This window comes from Carettochelys insculpta, chromosome 24, assembly GCF_033958435.1.
Source record: "Carettochelys insculpta isolate YL-2023 chromosome 24, ASM3395843v1, whole genome shotgun sequence".
Classification (NCBI taxonomy): domain Eukaryota; kingdom Metazoa; phylum Chordata; order Testudines; family Carettochelyidae; genus Carettochelys; species Carettochelys insculpta.
This window is the reverse complement of record NC_134160.1, coordinates 18949503-18972393: the sequence shown is the minus strand read 5'-3', so window position 1 is coordinate 18972393 and position 22891 is coordinate 18949503. Positions and strand designations below refer to the sequence as shown.

At 53.3% G+C, this 22891-nt stretch overlaps 2 protein-coding genes across 4 annotated transcripts in view; one reads left to right on the top strand and one right to left on the bottom strand.

The window, feature by feature from the left end:
- Positions 1-2308: 2308 nt before the first annotated feature.
- RPA2 (replication protein A2) lies at positions 2309-14762 on the top strand. Of its 2 annotated transcripts, XM_074976163.1 has the most exons (9): positions 2309-2446; positions 6766-6869; positions 8237-8338; positions 8482-8595; positions 10400-10474; positions 11449-11559; positions 11849-11956; positions 12592-12686; positions 14168-14762. In XM_074976163.1, exons 1-9 carry the CDS (start codon positions 2431-2433, stop codon positions 14250-14252), a joined length of 810 nt encoding a protein of 269 aa, XP_074832264.1. In that variant the 5' UTR covers positions 2309-2430; the 3' UTR covers positions 14253-14762. The 2 variants fall into 2 exon arrangements, with proteins under 2 accessions (XP_074832264.1, XP_074832265.1); XM_074976164.1 differs by lacking the exon at positions 10400-10474.
- A 238-nt stretch (positions 14763-15000) lies between these two features.
- Positions 15001-22891, bottom strand: part of THEMIS2 (thymocyte selection associated family member 2) — a 31061-nt gene continuing 23170 nt past the window's right edge. The window contains exons 4-6 of one of the 2 annotated variants that reach the window (XM_074976541.1): positions 21530-22581; positions 20956-21124; positions 15001-18116 (exon numbers count right to left, since the gene is read on the bottom strand). In XM_074976541.1, coding sequence (XP_074832642.1) covers positions 18016-18116; positions 20956-21124; positions 21530-22581 — 1322 coding nt within the window. In that variant the 3' untranslated portion in view covers positions 15001-18015. The remainder of the gene's footprint in view (positions 18117-20955; positions 21125-21529; positions 22582-22891) is intronic. The other variant, XM_074976542.1, reaches the window with a different exon arrangement.

Genomic DNA, 22891 nt, shown 5'->3' with positions numbered 1-22891 from the left:
TCTGACACCTAATAAACCTTCTCTTCCACCTGCTGAGTGACAGTCACTCCTGGCTGCAGACCGGGTGCAGGGCCTGGGGACCCATCAACCCCATGACACATGAATATGAGATGGTTGTTAATAAATAGCATCAAACCATACTTTCTGTAACCCCTATTTTAAGAACAGCCCACACAATGTGATACATGTTTACTGCAGGACATCCACAAACTTTTTATTTATTCTGTTTCCTCACACTTTACATGTGTTTCTACCACTGTCTTCCTTTCACTCCTGAACCCACTTTAATTACACTAGTTTTACTTCACATTTAATTTCAGTTTTCTTTCTTAAAATGCGTGTTCCCCTTCACAGCAAGAATGCTACAGCTTCCTTTCTCTTTTCAAAATCAAGACTTTATTAGCAACATGATCAAAACACAAATCCCGTATCATAGCCCAAAATGGCAGATATTAAAGGGTGAGTTATCCAACTTTTCGATCACGAATCGTTTGCTATTTAGATATGAATTGTTCTTTGTTTGGCTTTTAGACATTCCCTGTTTATCGAAAACAAAGTTTTTGCTTTTTGCTTTGCAATTACACTGTCAGGAGCTACACAGAAGTCCTTAAAGAGCTGCTTGTGGCTCTGAAGCCACAAGTTGCAGAGCCTTGGGCTACACAGTCAGGCTATGGCCCTCCCTGAACTCTGCTTCCAACCAGACACTCTGAACTTCCCATACAGCTCCAATCCCCCCCAGCCCACAGCAGTAACTAGACGTGGGTATGTGTGATTAGCAGTAACTGACTGAACACAGCAGTGGGTCCTGGGGTTATCCTCCCTCCGTGCCCTGACCCAAATGGCTTTTGACAGTGGAAGCAACTGTTCAGGCTGAGGCCCTCCAAAATCCCACTGGGACAGGATGTTGGGAAGTCCACAGGAGCAGACACAGTACAGTAGACCCCCAACTTACATGATTTCAACTTGCATGATTCTTGGAATAATGCAAGTTGAAATCAACAAGGCCTGCTGTACTCCATAGGAGCAGCACTCAACCTGCTGCCTGGTTCCTGTCGCTGTAGCTTGGGGGAAGCTAGGAAACTGACCAGTGCTGCTGCACCTGTCCCCAGGCTCCCCGCCACTCACAGGAGCTGGTAGCCAGGCACAGCCAGGACCACAGGACCCAAAGGCAGCAGGGCCCCTCCCTGACCTGGTCCCAATTGATGCAAAATTTGACTTAGATGCAGTTGCCCAGGAAAGCAAACTACGCGTGAGTCAGGGGTCTACTGTAAGGCACGTCTACACCAGCAGCTTTTCCCATCAAAACTGGGCTTTTTTTGGAAAAACTCCCAGAGTATCTACATGCAAAATGTGAAAACAAAACAGCAGTAAAGTAGCACTTTAAAGACTAACAAAATAGTTTATTAGGTGAGCTTTCGTGGGACAGACCCACTTCTTCAGACCATAGCCAGGGCAGAACAGACTCAATACTTAAGGCACAGAGAACCAAAAATAGCGATCAAGGTTGAGAAATCAGAAAAAAAACCCATCAAGGTGAGCAAATCAGAGAGCAGAAGGGCGGGAGGGCACTCAAGAATTACATTAGGCCAAGTGTACGTTCTCAACAGTCTGTCAACAAAACTCAGCACACCCAGTGGCAGAGCCACCCCTCCCCCTTTGGGGTACAACCCCTCTCCCCACAGCCTCCCCTTGCCAGAACAGCTGTGCACACGCTCTGGGGCTCTTCTGCTTGCGGAGGGGGCTTCTGATTCCCAGGGCAGCCCTGTGCGCACAGCTCCTGGTCCACCGTCCTGTCGAAAGAGCGCGGGGGCGCGGGATGCTCTGCCGACAGAGCCCATCGCGCTTGGCCGTTCCTGCCCGGCAATGTTGGCCTCTGGACGAGCTTCGGGCGGCCTCGGGGTCACGTGACAGCATGCTAACGAGGCGTTCGAAATTTACATTCGCGCCTCATTAGCATTTTCCAGGCTGTTGAAACACGCCGCCCCGAACAACGGGCACGCGCACAAACCCGAAAGAGGCCCTGCCAGGAACCCGCTTCGCGGGGCGGCAGCCGCAGGGCAGGGCAGAGCCGGGCACAGCAGGGCACCGCTCCCGCGGCAGCAGGCCCGGCGCGCGCGGCCCACGGGGCGTTAACCCCGGCGCCGAACGACGGCGCAGCCGCCGGCCCAGCGCACGCAGGGACTTGTGGGACTGCGGGAGCGGGGCGGTGCCAGCAGCAAAGATGGCGGCGGCGGCGGCAGGGGCCTGTCCGGCCGCTGCGCAGAGGCTACCGGAAGGAGCTGCCCCGCGCCCTCGGGGGAGCCGATTGGCTGGAGCCTCGCGCGAGCCCTGAGTCTCGGGCTCGCTGATTGGGCAGCTGTTTGGCGCGCGGGGCTGCGTCTGAGCCACAGTGTCCGGGTGAGGGACGGGCGGGGTGAGAGCGGCCCCGCCATGTGGAGCAGCCACGGTGAGCGGGGAGAGGGGCTGGTACAGCAGTGAAGGGAGGGGGGGTGGCGTGATGAGGTGAGAAGGGTGGCAGACCCGTGAGGGGCGGGGCTGGGGTGGGGTGGCGTGGCGAGGTGAGGGGGTGGCAGTCTGGTGGGGGGCAGGGCTGGGGTGATGAGGTGGGGGGTGGCAGTCTGGTGGGGGGCGGGGCTGGGGTGATGAGGTGGGGGGTGGCAGTCTGGTGGGGGGCGGGGCTGGGGTGATGAGGTGGGGGGTGGCAGTCTGGTGGGGGGCAGGGCTGGGGTGATGAGGTGGGGGGTGGCAGTCTGGTGAGGGGCGGGGCTGGGGTGGTGAGGTGAGGGAGGTGGCAGACTGGTGAGGGGCGGGGCTGGGGTGATGAGGTGAGGGGGGTGGCAGTCTGGTGAGGGGTGGGGCTGGGGTGGCGAGGTGAGAGGGGTGGCAGACCTGTGAGGGGCGGGGCCGGGGTGATGATGTGAGGGGGGTGGTAGATTGGTAAGGGGCAGGGCTGCGGTGATGAGGTGAGGGGGGTGGCAGACCGGTGAGGGGCAGGGCTGGCGTGATGAGGTGAGGGGGGTGGCAGACCGGTGAGGGGCAGGGCTGGCGTGATGAGGTGAGGGGGGTGGCAGACCGGTGAGGGGCAGGGCTGGCGTGATGAGGTGAGCGGGGTGGCAGACTAGTGAGCGGTGGGGCTGGGGTGATGAGGGGAGGGGGGTGGCAGACTGGTGAGGGGCAGGGCTAGGGTGGTGAGGTGAGCGGGGTGGCAGACGGGTGAGGGACGGGGCTGGGGTGGTGAGGTGAGGGGGTGGCAGACTGGTGGGGGGCGGGGCTGGGGTGGTGAGGTGAGGGGGGGTGGCAGACTGGTGTGGGGCGGGGCTGGGGTGATGAGGTGAGGGAGGTGGCAGACTGGTGAGGGGCAGGGCTGGGGTGGTGAGGGGCGGGGGGTGGCAGGCGGGTGAGGGGCGGGGCTGGCGTGATGAGGTGAGGGGGGTGACAGTCTGGTGAGGGGTGGGGGTGGCAGTCTGGTGAGAGGCGGGGGTGGCAGTCTGGTGAGGGGCGGGGCTGGCATGATGAGGTGAGGGGGGTGGCAGTCTGGTGAGGGGTGGGGCTGGGGTGATGAGGTGAGAGGGGTGGCAGACCCGTGAGGGGCGGGGCTGGGGTGATGATGTAAGGGGGGTGGCAGACCGGTAAGGGGCAGGGCTGGGGTGAGGAGGTGAGGGGGGTGGCAGACTGGTGAGGGGCGGGTCTGGGGTGATGAGGTGAGGGGGGTGGCAGACTGGTGAGGGGCAGGGCTGAGGTGAGGGGGGTGGCAGACTGGTGAGGGGCAGGGCTGAGGTGAGGGGGGTGGCAGACTGGTGAGGGGCAGGGCTGAGGTGAGGGGGTGACAGACTGGTGAGGGGCAGGGCTGGCTTGATGAGGTGTGGGGGGTGGCAGACTGGTGAGGGGTGGGGCTGGGGTGAGGGGGTGACAGACTGGTGAGGGGCAGGGCTGCCTTGATGAGGTGTGGGGGGTGGCAGACTGGTGAGGGGCGGAGCTGGCGTGATGTGGTGAGGGGCGGGGCTGACGTGATGAGGTGGGGGGGTGGCAGACTGGTGAGGGGCGGGGCTGGGGTGGCGAGGTGAGGGGGTGGCAGACTGGTGAGGGGTGGGGCTGGGGTGATGAGGGGAGGGGGGTGGCAGACTAGTGAGGGGCGGGGCTAGGGTGGTGAGGTGACGGGGGTGGCAGACTAGTGAGGGGTGGGGCTAGGGTGGTGAGGTGAGGGGGTGGCAGACTGGTGAGGGGCGGGGCTGGGGTGGTGAGGTGAGGGGGGTGGCAGTCTGGTGAGGGGCGGGGCTGGGGTGATGAGGTGAGGGGGGTGGCAGGCGGGTGAGGGGCGGGGCTTGGGTGGTGAGGTGAGGGGGGTGGCAGACTGGTGAGGGGCGGGGCTGGCCTGATGAGGTGAGGGGGGTGGCAGTCTGGTGAGGAGCGGGGCTGGTGTGATGAGGTGAGGGGGGTGGCAGGCGGGTGAGGGGCGGAGCTTGGGTGGTGAGGTGAGGGGGGTGGCAGACGGGTGAGGGGCGGGGCTGCGGTGGTGATGTGAGGGGGGTGGCAGACTGGTGAGGGGTGGGGCTGGCGAGATGAGGTGGGGGGTGGCAGACGGGTGAGGGGCAGGGCTGGGTTGATGAGGTGTGGGAGGTGGCAGACTGGTGAGGGGCGGGGCTGGGGTGATGAGGTGAGGGGGGTGGCAGACGGGTGAGGGGCGGGGCTGGGGTGGTGAGGTGAGGGGGGGTGGCAGATGGGTGAGGGGCGGGGCTGGGGTGGTGAGGTGAGGGGGGGTGGCAGATGGGTGAGGGGCGGGGCTGGGGTGGTGAGGTGAGGGGGGGTGGCAGACGGGTGAGGGGCGGGGCTGGGGTGGTGAGGTGAGGGGGGTGGCAGATGGGTGAGGGGCGGGGCTGGGGTGGTGAGGTGAGGGGGGTGGCAGACGGGTGAGGGGCAGGGCTGGGGTGGTGAGGTGAGGGGGGTGGCAGACGGGTGAGGGGCGGGGCTGCGGTGGTGATGTGAGGGGGGTGGCAGCCTGGTCAGGGGCGGGACTGGCCTGATGAGGTGAGGGAGGTGGCAGCCTGGTGAGGGGCGGGGCTGGCGTGATGAGGTGAGGGGGGTGGCAGACTGGTGAGGGGCGGGGCTGACGTGATGAGGTGGCGGGTGGCAGACTGGTGAGGGGCAGGGCTGGGGTGGCGAGGTGAGGGGGGTGGCAGACGGGTGAGAGATGGGGCTTGGGTGGCAGACGGGTGAAGGGGTGGCAGATGGGTGAGGGGTGGGGCTGGGGTGGCGAGGTGACGGCGGTGGCAGACGGGTGAGGGGTGGGGCTGGCGTGGCGAGGTGACGGGGGTGGCATACTGTTGAGGGGCAGGGCTGGGGTAATGAGGTGGGACAATGGAGGAGTCTTTGGGCAGTGAGGTGGTAGCCATAGGTATGGAAGACTGGTGAGAGGCGGGGCTGGGGTGATGAGGTGAGGGCGTGGCAGCCTGGGGAGGGCAGGGCTGGGGTGATGAGGTGAGGGGGTGGCAGGGTGGTCAGATGAGGGGGGTGGCAGCCTGGTGAGGGGCGGGGCTGGGGTGATGAGGTGAGGCGGTGGCAGTCTGGTGAGGGGCAGGGTTCCGGTAATGAGGTAAGGGGGTGGCAGACTGCTGAGGGGTAGGGGTGGGGTGATGAGGTGAAGGGGGCTGGCAGAGTGGTGAGGGGTAGAGCTGGGGTAATGAGGTGGGACAATGGAGGAGTCTTTGGGCAGTGAGGTGGTAGCCATAGGTATGGAAGATTGGTGAGCGCAGGGCTGGGGTGGTGAGGTGAGGGGGTGGCAGAGTGGTGAGGGGCAGGTCTGGGGTAATGAGGTGGGACAATGGAGGAGCATTTGGGCAGTGAGGTGGTAGCCATAGCTATGGAAGACTGGTGAGAGGCAGGGCTGGGGCGGTGAGGTGAGGGGGTGGGAGACTTGTGAGGGGCAGGGCTGGGGTGATGAGGTGGGACAATGCAGGAGCGTTTGGGCAGTGAGGTGGTCGCCATCAGTATGCCAGACTGGTGAGGGGCTGTTTTGGGGCCCTGTGATGGGCAAGGACCTGGCAGGTGAGCTGAGTTGGTCAGGGGAGGGACGGGGTGATGAAGCAGGGGTGGGGTTGGCAGGGCATGAGCTTGGGTAGTGGGCTGCAGCAGGGGTGATGTGGTCAGGCAGGTTGGGTTCCTCTCTCTCCTGTATTTGGGGTTGATGGTGGGCTTCTGTCTCACCTTTGTGAGCTGCCTGTATGTTGGTGAGCCCAGGCTGGTAGCCCCATGTCATTGTCCCTCTCTCTGAGATGTTGCTTGGCATCCCTGTGAGCTCAGCTCTTTGGTGCCTTCTGTGACTTTTGATGAGGTTTGGACTTGTGTGCAGGTGAAAAATACAGGACCCCAGGGATTAAGGTGGGGACAGAGTTATCTTCCTTCTCTTTTGATGGAATCCCCGGAGCCCCAGAATAGATCCTGGCTTACTGACTGAATGGCTCACTCTGCTCACTGTTTTATCACAAGTCTAATAGCATATGGAGCCCTTTTAAAGGTCCAGCTGCTGAAGTTAGTGAATGTGTGGGAATCTCATCCTTCCCTATAGTTGACATGGCTGCTGAAAAACACCTGAAATTTACCCCAAAAGTTCACAAGATATAATGTAAATATCCCCCCCCCGCCCGCTTACTATGTTTTGTCTAATTTTAAGCCTATCAAATTACTTTCTTCGGTATAACTTGTTCTTTTTGAACACTTGGGTTTGGCAGCAATGAGGTAGTAACTCCAATTCTTTCCCCTCTACTTCAGGTGGTTTTGAGAGTGGCTTTGGTGGGTCTTCAATTGGTGGTGGATATACACAGTCCCCAGGTGGGTTTGGCTCTCCCACGGCCACCCAGGGCGAAAAGAAACAGGTATGTCCAGATAGGGGTTTGAAAGGTGGATGCATGGTCATACTGGGCAGGCTCACTTATGAGTTTTGATCTCTATAATGCTGTCATGAGGATTATCTGCACCTCTCCAAGCACAGAACGAAGTGTACCGTATTAGGAACGAACTTTCCAGTATAACATGGAATTGGGACGCAGTAATGGGAGGAATACAGCAGCCTAGAATGCTGAGCTCTGACCTTGGTTCTGCCACCAATTTGTTTTATGACCTTGAACAAATAATTTACACTCTCCTTGGATTTCCCCTCTCAGAATAGACATTTAAACTTCATTCCCAGCATGTTGTGGCTTAATTAAATTCTGCAGCTGTATTACCATTTTATGCCTATTTGACCTGGTTACACTAAACGTGGCCACTTTTCCTCCACAACAAAGGTATGTGTAAAATACTCCTTTGTCTCGATGCCTGCCATGTTGCCTACTGTGTTTGTATTGTGGAAAACCAGGAGCGGTAGCCCCTATGCTCTCAAGTGAGGAATAATGGAGCACGAAGTGCATGCACCTGGACTAGTGCTAAGAGTGCATAGGGAAAGCTGCAAGGAAGGAAGAGGACAGGCCAACTCTGTTACACAAACTTAGGCAGTCTCTTTAGGCAAGGAAATTATAATACTGCCCTTCTCAATGCTGGTTGGGTCTCAGCTGCAGTCCTGAGTCCAGTGTTGGTCACCAATGTACAGTAAACCCTCAAAGTGTGAGGGATTACTGTATAGAAAAGATGATCAAAGGAATGGAATGCAAACCACGTGAGCAGAGGTTGAGGGACTGCTGGGTATGTTTAGTTTGGAAAAGAGATTGAGGGGGAACATGGTAGGAGTCTTTCAGTACTTTTAAAGATGGCCATAAATCAGATGAACAGTTCTGTTTTGCAGCAGAAGGTGGTACAAGAGGCAGCTGGCTCAAATTACAACAGAGCAGATTTAGGTTAAATCACAAGAAAAACTTAACTATATCAACTGTGTAAGAAAAAGGGAACAGACTGTTTGCAGAGGTTGTAGAAGCTCTGTCACTAGAGATTTTCAAAAGGAGGCTAGATAGCCATCTGTCTTGGATGGTTTAGACACAACAGATCCTGCATCTTGACAGGGAGTTTTACACTAGCCCCAAACTTCAAAATGGCCATTTCGAAGTTTACTAATGAAGCGCTGAAATGCATATTCGGCACTTCGAAATTGACACGCCTCGCCGCCCAGCACGTCTCGTCCCGACGGGGCTCCTTTTCGAAAGGACCCCGCCTACTTCGAAGTCCCCTTATTCCCATCAGTTCAGTTTTGCTTTTGTTTTTCAGAAACCAACAGGTGACATTTTAGCTGTCTTTCAATTCTCTTTTGCAGCGATCCCGATCCCAGAATATTGTGCCATGTACAGTGTCTCAGTTACTTGCTGCTGAGCAGGTTGATGAGACATTCAAGATCCGAGAAGTGGAGATCTCACAGGTAAAATAAAAAGGCTGCTCAGGAGGCGTTTGTTGAACAAAAGGATAGGAGGGGTGGTGGTGATGTGTAAGTGTTAAATCTTAAAATTCTTTGGTCTGGAGTTTTCCCCAAGAAAACTGATCTCCTTTTCTTTTCCAATGTAGGTTGTTATCATAGGCATAATCAGACAGGCAGAGAAAGCCCCAACCAACATCCTGTACAAAGTAGATGATATGACTGCAGCCCTGATGGATGTCAGACAGTGGGTTGATACCGATGTAAGTATCAATTGCGGGTTGGGGTTGAGACAATAGGTATGAATTCTGAAACTTTCTGTCCAGAAATGGGGGAGGAAATGATATTTATCTTGCAAATGTAGTCTACAAGTATAGTATAGCTGACCACCAAGGCTAGAAAGTGATGATCACAAGTTTAAACTCAATTACATGTCCCACTGACTGCTTTCTTTAAACTGAAAAGACACAAAGGTCAGATTCACATAGCCACTTAGGCACTCAAGTCTACATTTTATGTGCCACATTCTGAAAACTATTGTCTAGGTGGTGCCTAATCCTGTAGGTGTTTGTTTTCACCAGTGAGCATGTGCGACAGCACCTCATTCTGACAGCACCCCACAGCTAATGAACTGGTCAGAGCCCTCATTCAAGCAAGAACCCCAGAGGGAGTCTCAAATTAGGCTCTCCCCAACTTGTGTTGCCGGAGGAGCCCAGCCTGGCAGCTGTGCTGAGAGCACATCGAGCCCTCACAAAAGTCATCCAGGAGAGGGAGGAAGCAAGTGAAGAATGTTTCAGGCTTGAGTGTGTCTGTTCATCTGTCTGAGAATATCTAGTAGTTAGCTCACTCCCCCAGGATGTGGGAGATACAAGTTATATCTCCACTTTGCCTGATGTAAAGCAGAGAATTGGTCCTGCCTCTTCCACTGTTTGATATAACTGGGAGGGCGTTGTGTCTCTGTCTTTTCATGAGACAGCTGACATTTAAGTACAATATTTATATGCCAATTTATTTATTCTTTTATTATAATTATATGGTAAAAAAAGATAAAGGAGGTACTAATGTGCTGTGATATTCTTCTATTTTTATGTCTGATTTTGTATTGTTAAGTGAAGTGAAACTTGGGGGTAAACAAGACAAATCATACTCCTGGAATTACAGTAATCCAGAACAGTTGAGAGCCCCTGCACTGAGCTTTATCATTTGAAGAGATGGAATCATTATTCTGAAACCACATATCTTAAACTAAGATATGTCTCCAGTTTCTTTTGACTTTCTTCATAGTGATACAGTAATGCAGGCTGGTATTGACTGATACTTGTGGGAGGACTTACAATATATAACTACAGGCAATAGCAAAGCCAAGGTGAGCAAGTTCAAGACAGTTAGACTCTGTAATCTTGAAGTGCAGTCTGCAGAATAAAAGGCATTTTTGTATCTGCCCCAAGATGCCCAGTCAATTTATGTGGCTGTACAATGGCGTTTTCTTTTATAAAACGTTTTTCTCTCTCCTCTTGCTGTATGAAAGACCTTCAAAACAGGGCAAAGTGACTGCATGAAGGTCATAATGTAATTGACTAAACAAAGGACTGGTCTATACTACCAATCTATCTAAACAATCTAACTTACACAGTTTGTTACCTGAATAGCATAACTTAGTTGACATTGTTAGCACCACTTATCACAGTGGATATATTCTGTGCCATGTCGACAGGAGAGCCTCTCCCATCAACTTCCCTTACACTTCTTGGTAAGGTGGAGTACACAAATCAATGGGAGAGTGCACCCATGGACACTTGCTGCATCGACTGCAGCTGTGCCGTTCTGCTGATAAGTGTAGACATGCCACAGTGCTGTGAAATGCCCAGTGTAAACAAAAAGAGAATAGAAAAGTATATTTTCTCTTACTGTTCCAGCTGCAGTGATCATGAGAGTTATGTGTAACGAGCAGATTTAAACAGATCTTCCCAACAGGATGTGTGGCTTTTTAAAAGATGGGTCTCTCTCTGCAAGTAACTACAGGAACTCAGAAAATCTTACTGTTCCCCCCCACAATCTCTTTTTAAGGAGGCAGGGACTGAGAATGTTGTGGTGCCTCCAGGAACTTATGTGAAAGTGGCTGGTCATCTTCGATCATTCCAGGTAGAACCCTGTTCTTTATTTGTATGACTAATTCTAAATAGCGAGACTGACGTGATTCCTGAAGGCTTGATGGTTCCTATTTGCTGCTTCTGTCAGAGTCTGCTGCTGCATCCTGAGAACCTAATTACATTCCACCCTGTCTGAAGCAATTTTATGAGCTCCAGTGGGGCTTGATCAGATCCCTGGTGAAACACTGTTCAGAGGCAACATTTAATTTTAGACAAACCTTGTCGCTTACAAGCACAATCACTGCCTGCCTTCAGGACTCTCTTACCAATTGTGTTGTTGTCAATTCTGCCTTCTTTAAATGTTCTTCTAATAGGTACACCCTGATGATGATTCATATCAAGAGACATACACTATAGCGGAAAGTAAACTTCGGCTGTGCAACTCCAGCTCCGTGAATAATGTAGCGGGAGTCCATGTACCTGAAGTCAAGTTACCACAGACTTGATGTTGTTAACTCTCCCATTGATTTGCCTTACTTTTCTCATCTGGGGTAGAGTAATGGGGTTGATGGAAGCACGATCTGTGGTCGATTTGGCAAGTTTTGACTAGATCCACTAAATTGGCCACGATGGATCGATTTCAGAGCATGGATTTAGGCTGTAGTATAGCTATAGTATGGTATACTGGACTTTCCAGGATTCTCCCTCTGCTGTGGACAGCCACTACCATTTATCTGTCCAATGCTATTGGGATGGGGGCAGGGTAGTATGGTGATATATCCTTGAAATAAATTATTCCCATGGTGGTCTGTCACACTCATATAAGTGAGTCACATCCTGGAGAAGTTTCAAATTAGGGCTTGCTTCAGTAACTTTGTCACTAATTTTATAGAAACAAATACTGTTCCCATCACTCTCCTTGTGGACTTTGAGGTTTGCAACCATAGGGTTGCAGTGTGTTTTTGCAGACATGTTAAATAAGTTTTTTGTTGTAATCTCTCCAATTACTTTTTTCCTCTCCAAAAGAATAAGAGGAGCCTGGTAGCATTTAAGATCATGCCTCTGGAAGATATGAACGAGTTCACCACACACTTATTGGAAGTCGTCAGTGCACATATGAGCCTCAGAAAAAATATGGTATGTGCTTGTATGTCATAACTCTGCTTCAGCCCTTTTATAGGACAATGTTCCTGGCTGTCTCCATAAGAGGTTCTTCAGAGGAAGTGGTGATTAATGTGGCATCCAAGAGAACTTCAGCAAGTAGGAGGTTGCCATGACTGTGGTGCAGTCACCCAGGCTCCCCTAGAAAGATTGTTGTCACTTTGGCATGGCCAACCTCCAGTACTCTCTATTTGGGATTACTGTGTCGTATTCCTGTGGCCTTGAAGTAGCTTGTGACCACAGCTATCTTATTCTGTAATTTTAGACAGCACCAAAAATTCCTCAGTCTCGTGGCTCCTTTGGGATGGCTGAGATGGCAAACTATGGCAGTGGCAGTAGTGTAATGAATGGACTTACAGCACATCAGAGTCAGGTATGTGTGAACAGAAACTTGCCACTGCAGTAATACAGATGTCAAGATGCATGGCCAATGAGTGGTGCTGAATGCAATGTGATACAAGACAAATCGAAGTTTAGTTACTACATAAAAGTCATACTCTATCCTTCATCTTTTTGTAACCCTTCCATTGACTGGTGGGAGTTCAGCCATAGCCTTTAGGTGGTAGGCAGGGTTCCCTCAAATTTTTTTCCATCCATGGGCAGAATAAATTTTGTTATGTGCACCAAGACATGTGGAGCTGTGCAGTGCCAATAGAAACACATGCTCCTGGCTGTGTGGGCTCTGCTGGGCGGCACCTGAATCTTCCCTGGGCAGCCACCCAAGTTCTCAGCTTAGAGGGAATGCTGGTAAGTAGTGTTAAACTTACAGCGGACTCACAGGCTGTGACTAGATATGGAACTCAACTCTCCGTGTCATCCTCCAGTAGTAGGAAAAGTTGCCAGCATGCTGCAAATGGAAGGAATAAATTTGTGCTCAGTAATCGTAATGTGTGGAGTGGAGGCAATGATATTTGGAGTTTTTTTTCTGAGCCCGTGGGAACATGGAATGGAAGAGTCTCCTGTGCTCCTCTGTGTACCTTTAACCAGGCCTCTAACTTACTTTGTCAGGTGTTAAATTTGATTAAAAGCTGTTCTGATCCAGAAGGCTTGAGCCTGAAGGAGCTGAAATCCCAACTACATAACATCAATATGACAACAATCAAGTAAGTATATAGGGACAAAGGGTATTCTGGGAACCAAAGCTGTCCTCTCCAGACCTACTTATTAGAACCTGACAAATGGGGAGTGAGATAAAGAAATGCAGTGCGTCACTGTAGCATGCAGAGCTGGAGCTCCAGATATTGCCTCACTTAACTTGATGCATGGAACAGTAGCGAGTGTCAGGGCAAATATCCCATTCATTCTTTTAGGTTCAGAATCCACTTTTTCCTCAGCATGTCTTTTATCGCAATGCACCACTAATTGTGGTGGGATACTCGCTCATCTCTTGTTTACAGTAGAGGATGATATAAAAAGATTTCTGTGCAATAGAGGTACTCTACGTTAGCAGGTAGCTCTCACAGACTGGCTTGGTCTGAAGACTTAACAGGCTTAAAAGTGAATCCCAGAGATCTTGTTAAAACGGTGTATCTCGGAAGATTCTCAGTAAAGGATGAGTTTATCAGAGATAGTACAGCACTGTATTGAAACAGTTTGATCTCCTGAAATGTTTATTTACTGTGCACCCCTTGGCTCCTCTGCCACAGCAATATTGTGTGTGCTGCTCTTAACAGAGGCAGGAGCCATCATCTTGCCACACTTTCCTTTCACACTGACCAGTTTCTCATGCTTGGTGTTAGCTGAAATCTAAACATTTCTTAAATCTTCAGCAAGATGATTTGAATGGTGCACGAACGAGCTGTCTCAGCTCATAATACTGTTTTTACATTTGTGTAAGTTACTTAAGGCTGAAATAGTATGAACAGTATGTCTGTTTGTTACATATCTGAATCTGAAGAACAATTTGCATACCCTGGATATCAGGCAGAGTTCAGCAAGATGGACTGGTTTTTGTTTTTCCCTACTGTCGTCTCTTAACCTCTCCTCCCTGAGTGCTGGGGCTCAGCATGTCATTTTAGATCTTGCCATTGGTTGTAACCTGTCTCATTTTGCAACAAGAAGTCCTGTGGCACCTTATAGAGTAACAGATATTTTGGAGCATAAGCTTTTGTGGACAAATACCTGCTTCATCAACCAGTACCAAGCTTTTCTCTGCAGAAGGTGATCTTTGCATCTGACAAAGCAGGTCTTTGTCCACCAAAGCTTATGCTCCAAAATATCTCTAAGGTGCCACAGGACTTCTTGTTGTTTTTGAAGATACAGGCTAACAGGGCTATCTCTCTGATACATTTTGCAACAGGTAGTCATAGCTACTTTGGATAAACAATGTTGAGAGGTGATTGTTTTCCTTCCACAGTTGGTGGGGGCTAGAAGCCATTGGGTGGGCCTCAGAGGCTTCCCCTAGTTCAGGGTGATCGCACACCCTTGCAAATTTGTTTCCTTTTGATATAGTGTAATTTGGCTTGCTGTGGAGGAAAGGCTGCTGAAGCATTTGCATGGGATGCCAGAGTAAAGCTGTGGCAATGATTTGAGGACTTGCACCCCAGAAAGAAGCTGCTAATAATGATTGTTTTTCCTTCCTCAGGCAAGCTGTTGAATTTCTTAGCAGTGAGGGGCACATCTATTCCACTGTGGATGATGATCACTATAAATCTACAGATGCTGAATAAAGAGAGTTGCTTTACTCACTGAGTTTGGTTCCTTTCAAGCTCCAATGTGTGCTCTACTAACATCACTAGTGTACATATTTTAAAGTAGCGATACTAAGCTTTTCTCTGCAGAAGGTGATCTTTGCAGCCACAGTTAGTCTGTGGATGTCCAGAGTTCTCAAACCAAGAGGAGCAAAGTAGACATACAATATTCCTGTTAACAGCTTCAGATAACATGAGACAGAATGACTAAAGCTTAGTCAAGTGTTCAGGAGAGAAATGTGTATGAAGAGCCTTCATTCATTTAGTTTGCACCTCATCACTGGTAAGGTGGGAGGAGGGTGGTCTTGTCACTGGCAGTTGCAGGTGGTTCTGAAATGGTTGCTCAGCTTGGCCACCTTTTAAACAGGTGGGGTACTTCTTGAGAGCCTGCCAATGTACAGTGTGAAAGAATAGTTCTCTTTGCATTTCTCACATCTGTATTTGTGTTGTAGGATGATACTCCAATAAAGCTTTTTAGTTTGGAATGGACATGCTTGTGTGTGTGTGTTTGTGGGGGGGGCGGGGGAGAGTGTCTTAAAGGCAGAGAGGATTCCACCTGATAAAATTATTTCTGGCAATTCCATGAACTCAATAAACAGATCCTGTACTTTCTTCCACTATGATGGAAAACGCATGAGGTCTATGGAGTGAACCGTTGTAAAAGGTTATACTTTGACATAAACATGAAGACAGTAGAAATTTCAGAAACTGAATGCAACACTCAAGGCCTTTTGTCTTTATTAAAAACAGTCACAGCTGTGCTAATGACTTAAAAAAATAAAGCTGTGAAGTAAAACACTTTAGGAAATGCCAGAATTATGGTTGCCTGTATAAAGCTTGATTCATCCCCTTTTGCTTACCTATCATAATTACATGCCCATCTGGTATGTTTTCCAGCGGTTCCTGCCTCATTCAGTGGATGATGCTCTTTGCATGGATACCTAGTCAGTATTTAACTGTCATTCAGTGTGAGACCTGATGTTTATTTACTGCACACCATCCACACCCTACTCAAAATCAGCTGCAAGTCCCCTGCTTCATTTGCTACTATCTGCCTTCCAACTGCTGGCTCAAACAAGGCAGGGGTCCTACAGACAATAGCTTTGTTCACTATGCAACCCTGACTGGGTTCTGAGCAACCTCTGTCCTCATTCAGACAAAAAAAAAATCCAACCCAAAAGGCATTAGCATATTACAAACTATTGTGACTGAAGCTGGTTTCAAACAGGAGCCTACTATCTGGCACTTCTAGATTTCAATTGCTTCACTTGGCTGCCAGGGTGTGTAGAACATCATCTGCATAGTCTTTTTGTATGTAAATGAGAATGAGATTTTGCTATTCTTTTGGCACTGCTGAAACTGCACAGCTTGCTTTCTTCACATATGAAACAGAACTTGCAATATTCTTTTCAGGTTCTAGCGGCAGAGCTCACGCCAAGGGTATAGGTTTGAGGACGAGTGAAGTACAAATAAAACTGGCCATTTTCAAGGTATGGAATCTAGTCGTGCAAGAGGCAGAAGCACTGTAATTTGACTTCTGTAGCTCTGCACTGCAATAAGAAACCCTGGTGCTAAGTCTCACCTGGCTCAGCAGCTCAGGCTCATGGGACCTGAAGTGTTCAGCTAAAAGTGTGGGCTTGGGCTGGAGTCTGAGCTTGAAGACCCTCTGCCCTCTGTGCAGCCCTAGCCCCCATATCCCAGTATGTGTTCAGATTTGTTTAAAACTGGAAGGTGACATGAAGACATACTCCTCATTAGTGAGTGACTGCTGAAGTGAGACTAAATCTGCAGCTCCACAAAGTCACTGTTACCCTGGCAGTGTAATTCTCCCTTTGGAGATGGAGGGATCAGTGTTTGGATCTCTAGATTCCCATGTCTCCCTGTTCCTCAAAGCTGTCAGCAGGTGTCTTCCAGCCAAGTCTGTCAGGGTGCCCAGACTGCAGGGGGGTGTGGGAAGGCAAAATGCTCACCTGCACTGCGTGATGCTGCCATTGAAAAGCTTCAGTGCTCACACCACTAAAATCAAACAAGCCACCAGACTCTCTCTGTTCCCTCTCTCTTGATGCACTATGTGACAGATGCATTTTCTTGCATCGAGAATATTGATCTTGAGGCTTCACCAGCCTCATACTGGGAATACCAATGGAAGACAACAGGCTTGCACCCATGCAGGATGGGTCTTGTAAGCAGGTCAGGAAATGCTTTAGCCACCGTTGTCTCCACTTGTGGTCGCAGACGTAGCCTGTGGCTGTCTAAAAATAGCTGAGCCAAACCAGCAACTCACTGAAAGTTGGGTGGGGGGGGGTGTTGGCTTCACAATTGCAACCACTAAAAAGTAGTCTGAAAAGAAGAAACGCATTGACCTGCAACTGGAGAATGTTTAAGTCCAGCCTTCAATGTGTTTCCTCCATAGGCTGTGTGTTTGTTTGGGTTGTGTCCCTACGGAGCCAAAGCACCCTCTCCAATCACATAATGGGCTGACTAATTTGTATGGGTCTCAGCTGTACCTGCCCTGCACTGTCTACAAATCTACTGCCCAAACCCTGACTGCTGAGGCTTTCACACAGGAGCTGGTATGCCAAGGCTTACGTTACCAAGCCTGGATGATTGAGGTGCTGATATAAAATAGCCTGATTTTTCAGCAGAGCCACGTACTCACAGCTCCAAAGATGGCCATGAGAGTGGCTCAGCACCTTCCATAAAGATGCTGCTTCTGTTGCATCTAACTCTAGGTCCACAGGGTGGAGCGCATTGGCCTACAGCATGCAGCAGCTCCAGGACAGTGCTCTGGGTTATTCATGCACTGAGGGTGAAAGACCACTTGAACACTGCCCTGGCTGCTGGTACTTGACTACCTATGGCCACCTCAGGAGGTGAGTGCACATAGGGGAGGCTCCAGGCGAGTGGCATTCCCAGCCCCTTCCTTACAGCTCTGGATTACGATCAATATAAATACAGAGAGCGCTCCAGCATCAGCCTCACCTCCCAACCGTCTACGGTGTGGTACATAGGTTTATACAGTGCTAAGAATGTGGTGAACCCTTCAGGCAGCTACTAAAGCTGCTCCCAGAATGTACTGTCTTGGGGTCCCTTCTGCAAGGTCCTGGAGCAGATGAGTGGCTGGTGCAGGAGAGCAGCAGTGACGGTCCCATCTGGATGCAGGACTGGCTTTGCTCAGCTCAACACAAAAGCACAAATCTCCAAGGTCAGAGTAGCTGAATCCACACAACTGAATTACTGACGGGAGACTTCCCTGAACTCCAGGCCTCTGAACTGGCTAGGGGAATTATGGGGAGACTGTGCTTGTTAATCTGCCTATCTGTCCTGGTGGACCAGTGTAAATCAGGGGTTCTAAACACAGGGGCTGCTGCACCCCAGGCTTGAAAAGTTTTCCAGTTTGGTTCAACAGCTCTCAGCACTCCCATTATACAAGCTGTTCCAGTCCCCCTAGTTCCAAACTGGCCTGCTAAAGCGTTAGCTTACCACGGGACCAACACTAGCAGCCCTCAGCTTTAGCACAGAGGACGGGGCAATGAACATGCGGGCTTGCTTGCAGCCCCATGGAGCAGTGACTGCTGGGACCCAGCTTGTCTCTTCAGGCTGCACTTTTCTCTCAAAGGTGAGGGCAGGTGGAAGCCACTTGGTAGGACTTGGCACTGCATTTAGCTTGTGCAAGGGCTCCGCTCAGAGATTAAGAACTGGAAGTCGTTGGCTGGCTTCTTGTCTCCCGTAAGCTGGAGTCCTAGTAGTGAAGGACAGCTCCCTTCATTTTATGAATGGTTTGGGTAAGGTCTTCATCCACTAGTTCATAGTCGTGATCAGAGTCATCAGAGGACTTTACATCTGAAAAGACAAGGAAAGAGAAAACCATTCCAGAGCTGTGACACCCTTTGGGGTGCCCCAGGATGGCTCCAGGTACTAAGATCCTAGGGAGATACAAGCTACAGAAACCCTGTATAGGGGCAGATGCTTGTTCTCTCCTGCTTTCCTGCCAGTGCTGAGAGGCCTTGTGATACAAGGGTAATACTTTGACCTAAGTGTCTCACTCAGCAAAAAGCTCAGGAGCAAGCACATGCAGTGACCAAATTTAAGCGTGACAAAGAAAAAAAATATTGCACAAAAGCCGCAGAATGAATAAGGTTTCCATTTTTTTCTCCCTTTTTACTTCTGTTAGAAGAGTTCACCGCCAACTTTACAACAGTTACCCAGGGACAAAAATGAGAAATGCAACGGTCACCTTGTGCCATGGCGACACTGCCCAAGCCGACGATTTGGAACATCACAGCCTGCGCGAGAAAAACCTCCCAGACCATGTCCATTTTCTTGCACTCAGTAGCAAAAGGGGGAAGAAGTAAATCCTGAATATTCACTTTTTGGGGTAGAAACAATTCAAATAAAAATTTTACAAATAGTGCAAAATGGGTCCATCTGAACCTGCAGAAATTCCGAAGAGCCAAACTTTTGCAGTGTTTCTTGGTCTGGTGGCAGCCGGAAAGCTGATGCTGCCGAGGCAGGGGAAAGCCTCTACTAATGACCTTCACAGCCCCTCACACACTGCCAGACCCATCTCCAGCTCCTGGCTCCAACAGCAGCAAGCAAGTAATTGTCTCCCACTTCCCCTTGAAGAATTGCATGCCAAGCAATGGGGCACCCCCCATCATCGCCCAGGAGCTCACACTCTCAGCAGAGTTTCCAGCCTACATTCCCCTTAGCTTCATCGGATTAGTCTGAATAATTTTGCCACAGTGCATTACGCCATTGGGGCCAACAGCCGTTGCAGGTCGGGGACCAAATTGGGAGGGGAAACCTGGCTCCCTGCCCTGGAAGTGCAGAAAGGGCAGGACTAAAGGCAGTTAGCCCTGACCCCCCCGCCCCCACGCTCCCTCAGAGCCGCACACCGAACAGCGGCTCCGCACTGCAGCCCTGACCCCCCCGCCCCCACGCTCCCTCAGAGCTGCACACCGAACAGCGGCTCCGCACTGCAGCCCTGACCCCCCCGCCCCCACGCTCCCTCAGAGCCGCACACCGAACAGCGGCTCCGCACTGCAGCCCTGACCCCCCCGCCCACGCTCCCTCAGAGCCGCACACCGAACAGCGGCTCCGCACTGCAGCCCTGACCCCCCCGCCCCCACGCTCCCTCAGAGCCGCACACCGAACAGCGGCTCCGCACTGCAGCCCTGACCCCCCCCCCCACGCTCCCTCAGAGCCGCACACCGAACAGCGGCTCCGCACTGCAGCCCTGACCCCCCCGCCCCCACGCTCCCTCAGAGCCGCACACCGAACAGCGGCTCCGCACTGCAGCCCTGACCCCCCCGCCCACGCTCCCTCAGAGCCGCACACCGAACAGCGGCTCCGCACTGCAGCCCTGACCCCCCCCCCCCCACGCTCCCTCAGAGCTGCACACCGAACAGCGGCTCCGCACTGCAGCCCTGACCCCCCCCGCCCCCACGCTCCCTCAGAGCCGCACACCGAACAGCGGCTCCGCACTGCAGCCCTGACCCCCCCGCCCACGCTCCCTCAGAGCCGCACACCGAACAGCGGCTCCGCACTGCAGCCCTGACCCCCCCGCCCCCACGCTCCCTCAGAGCCGCACACCGAACAGCGGCTCCGCACTGCAGCCCTGACCCCCCCGCCCACGCTCCCTCAGAGCCGCACACCGAACAGCGGCTCCGCACTGCAGCCCTGACCCCCCCGCCCCCACGCTCCCTCAGAGCCGCACACCGAACAGCGGCTCCGCACTGCAGCCCTGACCCCCCCGCCCCCACGCTCCCTCAGAGCCGCACACCGAACAGCGGCTCCGCACTGCAGCCCTGACCCCCCCCCCCACGCTCCCTCAGAGCCGCACACCGAACAGCGGCTCCGCACTGCAGCCCTGACCCCCCCCCCCCCACGCTCCCTCAGAGCTGCACACCGAACAGCGGCTCCGCACTGCAGCCCTGACCCCCCCGCCCCCACGCTCCCTCAGAGCCGCACACCGAACAGCGGCTCCGCACTGCAGCCCTGACCCCCCCGCCCCCACGCTCCCTCAGAGCCACACACCGAACAGCGGCTCCGCACTGCAGCCCTGACCCCCCCGCCCCCACGCTCCCTCAGAGCCGCACACCGAACAGCGGCTCCGCACTGCAGCCCTGACCCCCACCCCCACGCTCCCTCAGAGCCGCACACCGAACAGCGGCTCCGCACTGCAGCCCTGAACCCCCCCCCACGCTCCCTCAGAGCCGCACACCGAACAGCGGCTCAGCACTGCAGCCCTGAACCCCCCCCCACGCTCCCTCAGAGCCGCACACCGAACAGCGGCTCCGCACTGCAGCCCTGACCCCCCCGCCCCCACGCTCCCTCAGAGCCGCACACCGAACAGCGGCTCCGCACTGCAGCCCTGACCCCCCCACCCCCACGCTCCCTCAGAGCCGCACACCGAACAGTGGCTCCGCACTGCAGCCCTGACCCCCCCCCCCACGCTCCCTCAGAGCCGCACCCCGAACAGCGGCTCAGCACTGCAGCCTGAAGCTGTGGCTGCCACTGCTGCTACTTCAATCGCAGTGGTGGCTGGATCCCCGGAGGCCTCTGAAAGGTCAGGCACCAGGGCACCTGCGCCTTTGCCTCCGTCAGCGGGCCTGCCTTATGAGGTGCAGTTCTCTTTCATCCCTAGTGCTGCAGCAGCACGTTCACCACGCGGTCTCACCTCTGGCCCTTGGGAAGGGTTTGGGGGTCTGCTGCACTCCAGGCCGATGCGGTGCGTACGCATTTGGGGTGCTCCGCACAACGGGGGGACTCTGCACACTCGTAGGCTTGAGAGGCAGCAGCCCAGACTCCTTGGGTAAGGCCGTTGATGAGGCCAAGGGCAGCAGCGGCTAATGGGAAGGAGAAGAGAAGGGGCTGTACTAACTAGAGGCTGTAGCTCAGACTGGTAAAGATGCTGGTAGCAGGGTGGGCCCATTTCAGGGAACAGCTGTCAAGCAAATCCCATCCCCAATGGCCACCAGAGAGCAGGTGCAGGATTCTGCCTTGACACTCTCCAGGGAAGTGGGTGATCAGCGAGCACCCCAACCTCTGCAGGGTTCCCCCTCTTTCCTAGCTCCTCCTGAGCTCAGCGCCCTGTCTGCTCCTTTGGAGCAGTAAAGCAACTGCTCTTCCCCCAAAATGGGGACAGGCAACAAAAGCATCACATGCACCTCTGTGCGCACACGCACACCCCCTCCCCAGGTGTGCACGCATGCCCCTCCCCCGCCCCCTGCACAGAAAGGGTCAGAGCCTACCTTGGGTTTCTCCACGCTCTCTTTTCCTCTGGGGAGCTGGGGGCCTGCTTTGTCCCTGGAGTCCCTTCTTTTGGGGGGTCGTGGGGGGGGAGCTGCATCGCTGGGCATCAGCTTTAGTAAATGATAATAAAAGGCTTCTGTCAACTCTTCCACTTTGGACCTGTCTGTGGAGGGGGTCTGCGACGGGACAGGCTCCCCAGTGAAGAACAGGGCCATGTCCAGCCACCGGGGCGGGATCTGGAAGCTCACTGATGGCTCCTCGCACAAGCTGATCACTAGGAAGGGCTCGGTGATTTGTGCTTCCAGACGCAGAGCGGAGAAGGAGCTCAGGATGTCACTGGCCAGGGAAGAGTCCTTGGTGGCCACCTTGACCTCACAGGGCAGCGGAAGCTGCTCCACTATCTCAGGCAGGCTGTATCTCCTGCAGTCGCTGACCTCCTCTACAAAGCCGCCTTCCAGGTGAAGGGGCAGCATGACCTGCTCACACTCCTCATCCTCGCCACTGCTCCTGCTGCAGATGAGCACGTCTATGGTCTTGCACTCTGCCTGCCTGCAGACCTGGGTCTTTGCCAAGTGCAGCACCTCCAGGCGGTCCCCCACGCTGAGTGACGGTAGCTCCTCCTCCGTGCTCTCCCAGTCTTTGGTCACCACCACGCGTAGGGCCTGGCTGGTGCCTAGACTCGCTGTCAAGTCGAAGACTGTGGGGAACTCCCGGGGGCGCCTCCGGAACTTGCCCTGGTAGGTGCTGGAGAGCAGGAAGTGCCGGGAGCTCCTCCTGCCCTTGCAGGATGAGGCCAGGACCCTCCAGGCACAGGACCTGCCATGAATTAGGATCTTCTGCCCCTTGTACAGACGGGGAATCCAGTCGTTCTCAAAGATGGGCAGGTGCTCAGGCCCCTCCAAGATCTCAGCCTGCTTGGGGAAGGCCCCATCCATCCCCAGGACCTCACTCAGCATCTGCGGCTTGATGAAGTAGATGTGCTGAGACTCCTCGGTGACATCCTCCACATCCACTTCCAGGGTGGAGGGTATTTTCACCACCTCCTTCCGCACTGCCAGGGGAGACGTGTCAGTGAGTGCCAACAGGCCCACCCTCCGCGCCCCCCGTCCCCTGCCAGGGTCACCCCCGTGAGGCCAGCATGACGGAGCCGGGAATCAGGCCCCACAATACCCAGGGGAGCCAGGGAGATCCCTAGGCTGCACTGCCACTCTCACCCAGGCCCCACTGACCCTGGCTCCAAGACTGGCTGAAGCTCAGCTGGACAGCTGCCGCCCTGGGAGGGGAATAGGGGACCCTGGAGCTGAAAGCTGAGCCGCTGGAGCTTCCCACTTGGAATCCTGCTGTGCACAGAGGGGCCTGAC

Bases quoted from the DNA above. Each gene is read 5' to 3' on its own strand.
- RPA2 (XM_074976163.1), top strand. The intron at 8,339-8,481 runs GTAAAATAAAAA...TTTCCAATGTAG, and splicing joins GAGAAGTGGAGATCTCACAG to GTTGTTATCATAGGCATAAT. The intron at 11,560-11,848 runs GTATGTGCTTGT...CTGTAATTTTAG, and splicing joins TGAGCCTCAGAAAAAATATG to ACAGCACCAAAAATTCCTCA.